Here is a 12,188-nt window from a genome sequence, read left to right on the forward strand (position 1 = left end):
CTGCTGCAGCTGTGTTTGTGCAGGGACCAGGAGGGGCAGAGCAGAGACACTTCTGGTGCTGGTGGGAGCTTTCAGGGCTTTCCTGGGAGAATCCCTTTTTTATTTGATGGTTTGTCCTGCCAGGGTCCCTGGCTGTGCCCTGCGCCAGCACCACTGAAAAGATGCAGGACAGAGAGGAGGTTTGTGAAGAGCTCAAGTCTCAGTTCATAGGATGGATAAACAGGAAAAGACATCTGAGGAAAACAGAGTGGGTGTGAGCTGTGGCTTCCTATGCTCTCTCTGCCTCAGATGTTTGTGGCAATTGAGCTCAAAACAGCTGGGAGGGAACACCCAAAACTGCTGGGAGGGCTGGGTGCCCCTGGAGGTGGAAGGTTCTGGAGAGACCCTGCAGGGGCTCCAGGAGAGCTGCAGAGGGGCTGGGGACAAGGGACAGAGGGACAGGAGCCAGGGAATGGCTCCCACTGGGAAAGGGGAGATTGGGCTGGGATCTTGGCAAGGAATTCCTGCCTGGGCTGGAATTCCCAGAGCAGCTGGGGCTGCCCCTGGATCCCTGGCAGTGCCCAAGGCCAGGCTGGACACTGGGGCTGGGAGCAGCCTGGGGCAGTGGGAGGTGTCCCTGCCATGGCAGGGGTGGCACTGGGTGGGATTTAGGGTCCCTTCCAACCCAACCCATTCCAGATTCCCTGATCTGGTCTGGTCTCAGGAATGGAACTTGAAGTGCAGATTACAGACAGCACCATCCCATGGGTGGGATAAATCAGCTCAGACTGTGGCTCCTCTTCTCAGACCTTCCCACCTCCCAGAATGCAGTTTTACCTGTTTACCACAGCATCAGCCTGCTTTGGGATGAAGGAATCCAGTGCCACGCCTGCCCTGTCCCACCTGGCCTGGAGCTGCAATTTGCTCCTTCCACTTCCTTGGGATCAGGAGGGATGGAATTGCTGCCTTGCCTCTGGAATTCTGTACTGTGGCTGGAAATGAGCTTTGTGTGAAGCAAGGGTGCTGAGTGTGCTGGGGCTGAGCTCTCTGATGGATCCTGAGACACACAGGACAGATTTGTTCCCTGGGAGAGGAGACTGGGGGTGCTGGAGCCCCAACGAGCTCCTGCCTCACCTGGAGCTTGCTCAAGGCCACTCAGCTCCTTATTTGTGCCTTTAGGCTTTCAGTGAGGAGATGAAGGGAGCCAGAGGGCCTTGTGCTCCAAAACCCCTCTGAGATCCAGCCCAGTGCTCCCCCAGCACTGCCAGGGCCACCCCTGAGTGTCCCCAGGTGCCACAAACAAACACAGGGCACTGAAATCCCTCCAAGGATGGGGACTGCAGGGCTGCACAAACCTTTGGGGGATGGAATCTCTGCTGCTGGGGGTGTTCCCATCCATCCTGCCCTGATGTGTCCCTGGGGATGCTCCTGAGCTGCTCCAGGGCTCTCCCTGCCCTCAGCTGGGTGCAGCTCCTGTGCATGCAGAGCTCCCTTGCGGTGTTTGCAGCTCTGGGAAGGAGCTGTTGACATTTGCAGCACACCAAACTTCCAGCACACCAAACTGCTCTCCAAACACTCAGGAAATTGTGCTTGTCTTGTGCTGTTCCAGAGTGGAGTCATCCCCTCCAAATCCACTGCACACAGACTTCTGGGTGAATCCTGCAGGGCTCTGCAAGGGGAATTGGGGCAGGACTGGTTTTTGTCAACACTGCTGGAGCAGATTTGTGTTTTCAGTTACTCAGAACTGCTCTTTGATCAGCAGCACCCCCAGGGATTGCTGTGTAGGACAGATGTGTGTCCACGGCCTGACCTGCAGCTGGGAAACCTCCTGGATGAGATGGAAAAGGAGAAAATGGAAAAGAGGTGCAAAAATCCACTTTCTGCTTTGAAATGTGCTTTATTTCAAAATGAGAGGCTTCTTTCCCTTCTGGAGCACCTCCCATTTCTTCCTTTGTGACCATTTCCACTCCTTCTTCCTTTGTGCTGTAAATTCCATCCCAAGGGAATCAGTCCTGATCCTCCTCTGTGGGGGCAGCCCTGTGGGGGCTTTTGGGGTCCTTCCCATGGAGAACCCCTCTCCAGCAGGTTTGGGTGTTTTTGGAACCCCTCTCCAGCAGGTTTGGGTGTTTCTGGAACCCCTCTCCAGCAGGTTTGGGTGTTTTTGGAAACCCTCTCCAGCAGGTTTGGGTGTTTCTGGAACCCCTCTCCAGCAGGTTTGGGTGTTTTGGAATCTCTCCCATGGAGAACCCCTCTCCAGCAGGTTTGGGTGTTTTGGAACCCCTCTCCAGCAGGTTTGGGTGTTTCTGGAACCCCTCCCATGGAGACCCCCTGTCCCCTCAGGGGCTGAGGGGCTTGGGGGGGTGTCTGGGACACGCTCTGGCATTGCTGGGATCTGGAAGGGTTTCCATGGAAATGCCTTGCAGTGCTGATATGAAACACAGCTCAAGTGCCCCATTTCCTTGGAAAAGGAAGTTCCCACATCTGCAGTCGCTGTTGCTGTCCCTCTGCCAGGACATGGCCTGTCCAGCCTGGGTGCCTGCTGGGGACTCCTCCCAGGGTTTCTCTTGGCCCATTTGTTTTGTCACTGAGAGCACCACAGGAAGGCTTTGGAGAGGAGAAGATGAAGGATTTGTGCTAAAGCAGGTGAGGAAATCTCTTCCAGAATTCCAGGATGGTTTGGATTGCCAGGGACCTTAAAGACCATGCAGGCCCACCCCTGCACTGGCACCTGTAATTAAATGGATTATGAATTATTATGGGCTTTATATCAGCCCTCCCCAAAGTCCATCTCATTTTTTCCATGAGTGCATCCTGGCTTATAATTCACTTTTCTTGAAATCTTGAAACAATTCCCTGAGGAAGACATGACTTCCTGAGTGGCTGCTCATTAGTGCAGATCCCACTTTATTCCAGTGGAGCAGATTTTAAAATATTGTTTCCTTTGTGCTGCCTCTCTGAGCCCCTGGCTGCTCCTGGGGCCAGCTGCAGTCAGCCTGGGCCGGGGCAGGAATTCAGCCTGGGGCAGGAATCTGGCTGGAAATGGGAAAGGCCCGGCTCTCACACGAGCAAGGTTTGAAAGTCAAGCTTTTAGTAATGTTTTTCTCCCTACATCAGCAGATAAAGTGAGTTCTGCTGCCAAATGGGACCCTGCGGGAGGGTGAGCGACCTCGGCGTGACAAATGGGAGCCACGCTGATTAATGCTGCTGGAAGGAGCTCAGATTCCAGGGGGATGAGGCACTGGGGAGAGCCTGCCTTCCTGGGGAGAAGGGGCTTTGCAAACCCAGCCTGATTTTGTTCCTGTGCCCACGTGCTGCTGTCCTCTTGCTTCCCAAGAGGCTCCATCCAACTTCCCAATGCTGGAGAGATGCCAAGGTGTTCCCCCCAGGCTGTGCTGCTCCCCAGTCTGAGATGGGTTCAGAACATCCCATGAATTGTCCTGGCTGGCTCCTGCCAGCCCTCCTGACTCATCCACTGAGCAGCCAGCCTGACCTCTGGCCAAGGAAGAGCCCCTGGGACTGACCGAGGAGAGGACACAGCTGAGGAGTTGTGTGACATCACTGTGAGCTGTCCCTGCGATGGCACTGGGGGCACATCTGCTCTGGGGAGACTCCATCTGGCTCTGCCAGGTTTGTGTGAGCAGCACAGAGGTGTTTGACTGGAGAAGGGAACATGGCCAGGGCAGGAACAGAGCTGGGAAAGGGCTGCAGAATCCCTGAGGAGCTGGGCAGGGGCTGCAGAATCCCTGAGGGAGCTGGGCAGGGGCTGCAGAATCCCTGAGGGAGCTGGGCAGGGGCTGCAGAATCCCTGAGGGAGCTGGGCAGGGGCTGCAGAATCCCTGAGGGAGCCGGGCAGGGGCTGCAGAATCCCTGAGGGAGCCGGGCAGGGGCTCAGCCTGGAGCAAAGGAGGCTCAGGGGGCCCTTGTGGCTCTGCACAGCTCCTGCCAGGAGGGCACAGCCGGGGGGATTTGGGATCTTATCCCAGGGAACAGGGACAGGAGCAGAGGGAATGGCCTCAGGCCGGGCCAGGGGAGGTTGGTTGGATATTGGGGAAATTTCCTCATGGCAAAGGTGCTTGGCAGGGGCTGCCCAGGGCAGTCCCCATCTCGGGAGGAGTCCGGGTAAGGTGTGGAGGTGGCACTCAGAGCTCTGGGCTGGGGACACGCGGTGGTCAGGCACAGCTGGGACTTGGTGATCCCGGAGATCTTTCCCACCCCAACAATCCCGTGGTTCTGGGACTGTCACACCTGAGGGTGTCCCTTGCAGAGGGACCTGGGCCAGGCCAGGAGAGATGGAGTTTGAGCTGAGGAAGCCTCAGGCTGTGGCTGCCCAGGGTCACCCTCCTGTGCCCATGTCCATGGCTGGGGACAGGAGATGCCTGGGAGGGGGAGCAGCCTGCAGCCAGGGCCCCAGGGCCTCTCCTGTCTGTGACCTCAGCTCTGGGTGTCCCCATCTCTGGGTGTCCCCAGCTCTGGGTGTCCCCAGCACTCCCTGCGTGCTGCCCTGGCCTCACTGCAGCCCCGGGCTGGGTGCAGCTGCTGCCTGTGCTGGTGGCAGGGGATGGGGCCGGCGCCTGCTCCTGCCCACAAAAGGCATTTATAACTCTGCAGCAGCCCCAGCTGCTGCTGCCAGCCCGGGCAGGGCTGTCCCACAGCCTGGCACATTCCTGGGGGAACAGAGGCACTGCTGCCCTGCTGAGGGGAGAGCAGTGAGGAGAAATGTCCCACTCTAGGGAGGAGCTGTGAGGCCACGCTCTGCTGGGGACACCGCTCCCATTTGTGCCCTGGGATCTGTCCCTGTTTGTCCCTGGCTGTGCCCTGGGATCTGTCCCTATTTCTGTCCTGTCTGTGCTGTCTGTGCCCTGGGATCTGTCCCTGTCTGTGCCCTGTTTGTGTCCCTGTTTGTCCCTGGCTGTGCCCTGGGATCTGTCCCTGTTTGTCCCTGGCTGTGCCCTGGGATCTGTCCCTATTTCTGTCCTGTCTGTGCTGTCTGTGCCCTGGGATCTGTCCCTGTCTGTGCCCTGTTTGTGTCCCTGTTTGTCCCTGTCTGTGCCCTGGGATCTGTCCTGTTTGTGCCCTGGGATCTGTCCCTGTTTGTCCCTGGCTGTGCCCTGGGATGTGTCCCTGTCTGTGCCCTAGGATGTGTCCCTGTCTGTCCCTGTCTGTGCCCTAGGATGTGTCCCTGTCTGTACCCTGTTTGTGTCCCTGTCTGTCCCTGGCTGTGCCAGGCTGCTGATCCCCAGCCATGCCCTCGTGTTCCCACCACGCTCCCACAGTCCCTCTTGGCAGGGCTGGGTTTGGAGCATTTCTCCTCTCATGTGTCCTCTCCCAGGACCTGCAGGGTGGGGTGAAGCTTCAGGGGGGCCTGGGGCTGTGCAGAGAGGCCCAGGAAAGGCAGAACTCCGTGGAATCCCCTCCAGTGCCACCCATGCCATGGCAGGGACACCTCCCACTGTCCCAGGCTGCTCCAGCCCCATGTCCAGCCTGGCCTTGGGCACTGGATCAGCCCCAGCTGCTCTGGGCACTTGTGGCAGGCCCTCAGCCCGTCCCAGGGAGGAATTTCTCCCCAAAGGCTCCCTGAGGTGCCTGGGGAGGGCTCGTGGTGGCAGGAGGGGCAGCTCAGTGCCGCTGACCGTCCTGGGGAGGGCTGGAGGCTGATGGGGAAGCCCTCGCCTCCATGCAGATGTTTGCAGCTGCAGGGTGCACCGCAGGGCCCCTCCCAGCACCCGCTGTGTTTGGTGCCAGCAGGGCTCTGACTCTGCTGCCACAGCTCTGCTCTGTCTGTTTGTCCTTTGTGCCAGGAAACCCCAGGGAGGGCCCCTGTGCCTTCCTGTCCCCAGATGTCCCCCTGGGCCACAGGTCCCTGGAGCACTCTGGGTAGGGGGGCTGGCAGCTGTCCCTGTTTTCAGGGTAAAATCATTTGCAAAGCTTTAATTACTACAGCTAATCAACATTGCTATTGGGATTTTAATACCTGTTGATGAATCCTGGCCCCGAATGCGGCAGGGAGAGCTGGCTGGCCCCAGGGAGGCACCCCAAGGGCTGGGAGTGTGTGCATCCCCTCATCCCCACACTCCCTGCTCCTGCTCTGGTGCGTCTGGGTGGATGCTGTCAATAAAATCCATCCCTGGAAATGTGCAAGGCCAGGCTGGAGAGCCTGGGACAGTGGGAGGTGTCCCTGCCATGGCAGGGGTGGCACTGGGTGGGCTTTGAGGTCCCTTCCACTCAAAACCACTCTGTGATTCTACAATTAATAGCATTTTTATTAATAGCATTAAAATGTTTATTAATAGCATTTATATTAATTAATATAAAGTACTGATGTTAATAATCAATATAATTAATATTAACAATAACAACAACTGCGGAGCAGATTGAGGGTCAGAGAGCTGTCTCTGGGGTGGGATATGGATGGATGGATGGATGGATGGATGGATGGATGGATGGATGGATGGATGATGGATGGATGGATGGATGATGGATGGATGGATGGATGATGGATGGATGGATGGATGGATGGATGGATGGATGATGGATGATGGATGGATGATGGATGGATGGATGGATGGATGATGGATAGATGGATGGATGGATGGATGGATGATGGATGGATGATGGATGGATGATGGATGATGGATGATGGATGATGGATGGATGATGGATGGATGATGGATGGATGATGGATGGATGATGGATGATGGATGGATGATGGATGGATGATGGATGGATGATGGATGATGGATGGATGGATGGATGGATGGATGGATGATGGATGATGGATGGATGATGGATGATGGATGGATGGATGGATGGATGGATGGATGGATGGATGGATGGATGGATGGATGGATGATGGATGGATGGATGATGGATGATGGATGATGGATGGATGGATGATGGATGGATGGATGGATGGATGGATGGATGGATGATGGATAGATGGATGGATGGATGGATGGATGATGGATGGATGATGGATGGATGATGGATGATGGATGATGGATGATGGATGGATGATGGATGGATGATGGATGGATGATGGATGATGGATGGATGGATGATGGATGGATGGATGGATGGATGATGGATGGATGATGGATGGATGATGGATGGATGGATGGATGGATGGATGGATGATGGATGGATGATGGATGGATGATGGATGGATGATGGATGATGGATGATGGATGGATGGATGGATGGATGATGGATGGATGGATGGATGATGGATGATGGATGATGGATGGATCATGGATGGATGGATGATGGATGATGGATGGATGGATGATGGATGGATGGATGGATGGATGGATGATGGATGGATGGATGATGGATGGATGGTGGATGGATGGATGGATGATGGATGGATGGATGATGGATGGATGATGGATGGATGGATGGATGGATGGATGGATGATGGATGGATGGATGGATGGATGGATGGATGGATGGATGATGGATGGATGATGGATGGATGATGGATGGATGGATGGATGATGGATGGATGATGGATGGATGGATGGATGATGGATGGATGATTGATGGATGATGGATGGATGGATGGATGATGGATGGATGGATGGATGATGGATGATGGATGATGGATGGATGATTGATGGATGATGGATGGATGATGGATGATGGATGGATGATTGATGGATGATGGATGGATGGATGGATGATGGATGGATGGATGGATGATGGATGATGGATGATGGATGGATGATTGATGGATGATGGATGGATGATGGATGATGGATGGATGGATGGATGATGGATGATGGATGGATGATGGATGGATGATGGATGGATGATGGATGGATGGATGGATGATGGATGGATGGATGGATGGATGGATGGATGGATGGATGGATGGATGGACACACTGATGGATGGATGGACACACGGATGGATGATGGATGATGGATGGATGGATGGATGGATGATGGATGGATGGATGGATGGATGGATGGATGGATGGATGGATGGATGATGGATGGACACACTGATGGATGGATGGACACACGGATGGATGATGGATGATGGATGGATGGATGGATGGATGGATGGATGGATGGATGGATGGACACACTGATGGATGGATGGACACACGGATGGATGATGGATGATGGATGGATGGATGGATGGATGGATGGATGGATGGATGGATGGATGGACACACTGATGGATGGATGATGGATGAACCGATGGCTCACGGCTGATGGCTGATGAATGATGAATGATGGATGGAGCCGCGGCGGGCGGGGGAAGCCTGGGAGCCGCCGAGCCGCGGGTCTGGTTCTCATTAAGCGGCCGGGCCGGGCCAAGAAACACAGCAATAAATAAGGGCGAACAAAGCCGCCCCCTCCCCGCCGCCCCCCGGCCGGGCCGGCCGCGCTCGGGGCTCCGCGGCGGGGGAGGGACCGGCGGCATAAAGAGGAGGAGGAGGTCGGGCCGCAGGCTCGAGTCGGGGCGGTGACAGCCCGGGAGCGGCGGCATGGCCGGGCCGGGCCCCCCCGGGCCCCGCCGCGGCTCGGCCACGGGCTGGGGGCTGCGCCTCGCCCTCCTGGGGGTCCTGCTGGGGCTCCCCCCGCGGGGCCGGGCGGGGCCGGCAGGTAACGGGGGCTGGGGGCCGGGGGGGACCGGGCGGGATCGGGATGGGATAGGGGTGAGGATGGGATTGGGATAGGGGTGGGATAGGGCTGGGGATGGGATTGGGATTGGGATAGGATGGGATGGGGTGGGGTGGGGGCTCCGGGCTGCGCTCGCTGCCCCCGGCGAGCCCCCCGAGCCTGCGCTGCGGCTCCGCTCCAGTCCCGGCGCTCCCGGCCCGGCCCCGCGGGTCCCGCTGGCCGCGGAGGGACCGGGCTGGCACCGGGCACGGGCACGGGGCCGCTCTCAGCCCCGGCGCTGCGGTGATCTCAGAGCCCCCGTCCCCAGCCAGCCCCGCTCTCAGCAGGAGCTCGGGGTCTGCGCTGCCCTGCGGATCCTGAAACGTGAAACGTGGCTCGTTCGGTCCGTTCTCTCGGAACGAGGAAATCCAGACTTTGCCCGAGGCTCCCATCGCTTTTTAAACGGGAGCCGCAGGAGGAGAGGGGCTGCCCGTTTCCCTTCGGCCCCCTGTAGCCTCTTCCCCATCCCTCTTTCCTTCCCCAGCCGTTCCAAGAAGTCAGGGCTGATGTTCCTCTACCCAGAGCACATTTTTTCTTACTGCATTTTTCACTTCCGAGCTTTGCCGGGCTCTCGGCTGCTGCTGCTGCTGAGAAGTTTTCCAGCAACTGCAAGAGAGCAGCTGGGAGGGGAGCGGGAGGGCGGTGGGGCCAGAGCTGTGTTTGGATGGAGAGCAGAAGGGAAAGGAAGGGAAAGCTGCCTGCTCCGCTGGGATCGGGCTCTGCGGGGCTCCCCCGGGGCTCCCCCAGCCCCGCAGCTCGCGGTGCCAGCATCCCAAACCCCACAGCGGCGCCGTTCCCCACAACGCTCCCTAAAAGGGCTGGGAGCGAGTGTTTTCCAGGAAATCCAGAGAAGGGGGGTGTGGGAAACCCTTTCTGTGCTGCCTTTGGGTTTATTTGAGTTGGGTTTCGGAGGCCCCGTCTCGTGCTCCGTGTCTCTCAGATTCCCAGCAAAAGCTACAAACAAAACAGTGGGAAATTTAAAATATCGTAACTTAAATCTCATCCTTTAAATCTCCCAGCCGAGGGATTTTTGGGACGCGGCCGAAGCCCGGCCCAGCCCCTCGTGTCCCATCCTCTCCCCAGCCGTGGGAGAGAGCTGGGGCCGGGCAGGCTCAGCTCCCTGCCCTGCTCCCGGTGGGAATTGAAATTAGAGGGGTTTATTGCTTGCCTCTGAAACGGGAGGCACCAACCCCGCCGGGGCTGCTCCCGTGCCTCAGTTTCCCCACGGACAATGGGCTCGTGCGAGGCCGGGGTGGAGGGGCCCGGCTCCCGCCTCGGGAGGAGGTGAGGAGAAGGAAGCTGGGACGGTGCCACCCCTTATCTGCAGTTATTCCTGGAATCTGATTCCAGGCTATATTTAATGGCACTGATTAAATGCCTCGGGCGATAGCGCCGGGCGCTCCCGGGGGACAGAGGTGGCCGGGCGGGGTGACCTGATCCCATCCAGCTCCGGCAGCAATTCCCAGCCCACAGCTCCGCCTTTGTTTTTCCTTTGTCTTTCCAATAACTTCATCTTCCCTCGAGCCAAAGCCCCGGAGCTCCGCACGAGGAACCAAAACAAGCCATAAAACCAGAGAGCCCTCAGCCCTGCTATTTCACTCTCTGAGTAAATAACTTCGCTGGGCGAGATGATTCCACCCAAGCTCTCCCTCACAACGTTTGGCTTGGCAAGGTGGCCCAACCCTTGACATTTTTGTTCAGCCTCGTCCCCTCTCTGCAGGAGCTTCAGATTTTCGTTTTTTGTTCTGTTGTCATCCGGGCTTAAGTCATCAGTGGCTGCTGCCTGCGCTGCAGTCAAATCCAGCCACATTGTTTAGGAAAAAAATAATCTTAGAAAGTCTGTCTGCCTTGGATGGAGCCAAGGAATGGCTTGTGCTGCCTGCCCGGGGGGGCTGGGATGGCTCAGACAAACCCTGACAGCCACGGCCCTCCCAGCTCCTGCTGCAGCCCAGCCCCGGGCACAGCGTGCACCGGGGGTGACAGAACCACAGCGCCCACCAGCCACAGAGCCATGTGGCACTTTGGGTGGGGAGGGACCTCAGAGCCCCTCCGGTGCCACCCCTGCCATGCAGGGACACCTCCCACCGCCCCAGGCTGCTCCCAGTGTCCAGCCTGGCCTGGGGCTCTCCAGGGATGCAGGGGCAGCCCCAGCTCCCACCTGCCAGCTGCTTCTCCAGGGGGCAGATTTGGGGGGTTTGGGCCCCTCTTCTGGGGTGTGGGTGGGAGCAAAAGCTCCTGGGAGCTTCCAGGACTATGGCTGGGCCAGCTCTGAGGGGCTGGGCTGGGGAGGGGGTGGCACTGGGGGTGGCACTGGCCTGGGGCTGGGCTGGGCTGGGGAAGGGGTGATCCAGGGGGTGACACTGGGGGTGGCACTGGGGGTGACACTGGGGGTGGCACTGGGGGTGGCACTGGGGGTGGCACTGGCCTGGGGCTGGGTCCATCCCCTGAAACACCCATGAGGAGAGAGGCTCTGGTGGGTGCTCAGCTCTGTCCCTGTGCTGGGGCTGTGCAGAGCTGCAGCTCCCCCAGGCTCTGCTCAGCAGCTCTTGTCCTCTCTCCTGTCCTGTCCCCAGGGCCACTGTCCCACGGAGAGCGGGTCACCCCCCACTGGCTGCTGGGGGGCCGTGCCCGCAGAGCCGTCAGCCTGCAGGAGCAGGTAAGGGCGCTCCCAAACCCCTCCTGCCTCCTCCCTCCTTCCTCTGCCCACAGCCTTCCTGGTGGGACACCATGGAGCCCTTGGGCTGCAGCATCCATGGGCAGGGTGTGGAATTCAGGATCCATGGGCAGGGTGTGGAGCTGCAGGATCCATGGGCAGGGTGTGGAGCTGCAGGATCCATGGGCAGGTTGGGGAATTTCAGGATCCGTGAGAAGCTTGGTGAGTGTCAGGATCCATCACCACCCTCGGGTGATGAACAAGGAAAGCAGGGGATGCAGCAGTGAGTTAATTAAACAGGAGGAGGATGGCCAGAAGCTGCAGAGTGAGTGGAAGGGAGCTGGAGAGCTCGGAGGGAGGAGCTGGAGGTGACCTGGCAGCTCCTGGTTTGGGACGGGAGGAGCTGGAGGTGATCTGTCCTGGTTTGGGGCAGGAGGAGCTCAGGTGATCCATCAGCTCCTGGTTTGGGATGGGAGGAGCTCAGGTGATCCATCAGCTCCTGGTTTGGGATGGGAGGAGCTCAGGAGATCCATCAGCTCCTGGTTTGGGATGGAAGGAGCTCAGGAGATCCATCAGCTCCTGGTTTGGGATGGAAGGAGCTCAGGTGATCCATCAGCTCCTGGTTTGGGCCAGGAGGAGCCCAGGTGATCCATCAGCTCCTGGTTTGGGGCAGGAGGAGCTCAGGTGATCCATCAGCTCCTGGTTTGGGATGGAAGGAGCTCAGGTGATCCATCAGCTCCTGGTTTGGCTGGGATGGGAGGGCAGCCAAGGGGAAGTGCAGCAGGTTTGGGAGCAGTGCCCTGCAGGGAGCAGAGGGCATCTCCTGCCAGGGCTGTCACCCCCTCCCTGCCGCCCCCGCTGTCCCCACATCCCTGCATGAGGCGTCT

The 12,188-nt window shown here is 58.2% G+C and overlaps 1 protein-coding gene across 2 annotated transcripts in view; it reads left to right on the forward strand.

Annotated features, from left to right (window-relative positions):
• Positions 1-8,161: 8,161 nt before the first annotated feature.
• Positions 8,162-12,188, forward strand: part of ADAM33 (ADAM metallopeptidase domain 33) — a 38,444-nt gene continuing 34,417 nt past the window's right edge. For both annotated transcript variants that reach the window (XM_077177946.1, XM_054633865.2), the window contains exons 1-2: positions 8,162-8,591; positions 11,222-11,304. In XM_077177946.1, the coding sequence (XP_077034061.1) occupies positions 8,474-8,591; positions 11,222-11,304 (201 nt within the window). In that variant the 5' untranslated portion in view covers positions 8,162-8,473. The remainder of the gene's footprint in view (positions 8,592-11,221; positions 11,305-12,188) is intronic.

This window comes from Agelaius phoeniceus, chromosome 4 (assembly GCF_051311805.1).
Source record: "Agelaius phoeniceus isolate bAgePho1 chromosome 4, bAgePho1.hap1, whole genome shotgun sequence".
Classification (NCBI taxonomy): Eukaryota; Metazoa; Chordata; class Aves; order Passeriformes; family Icteridae; genus Agelaius; species Agelaius phoeniceus.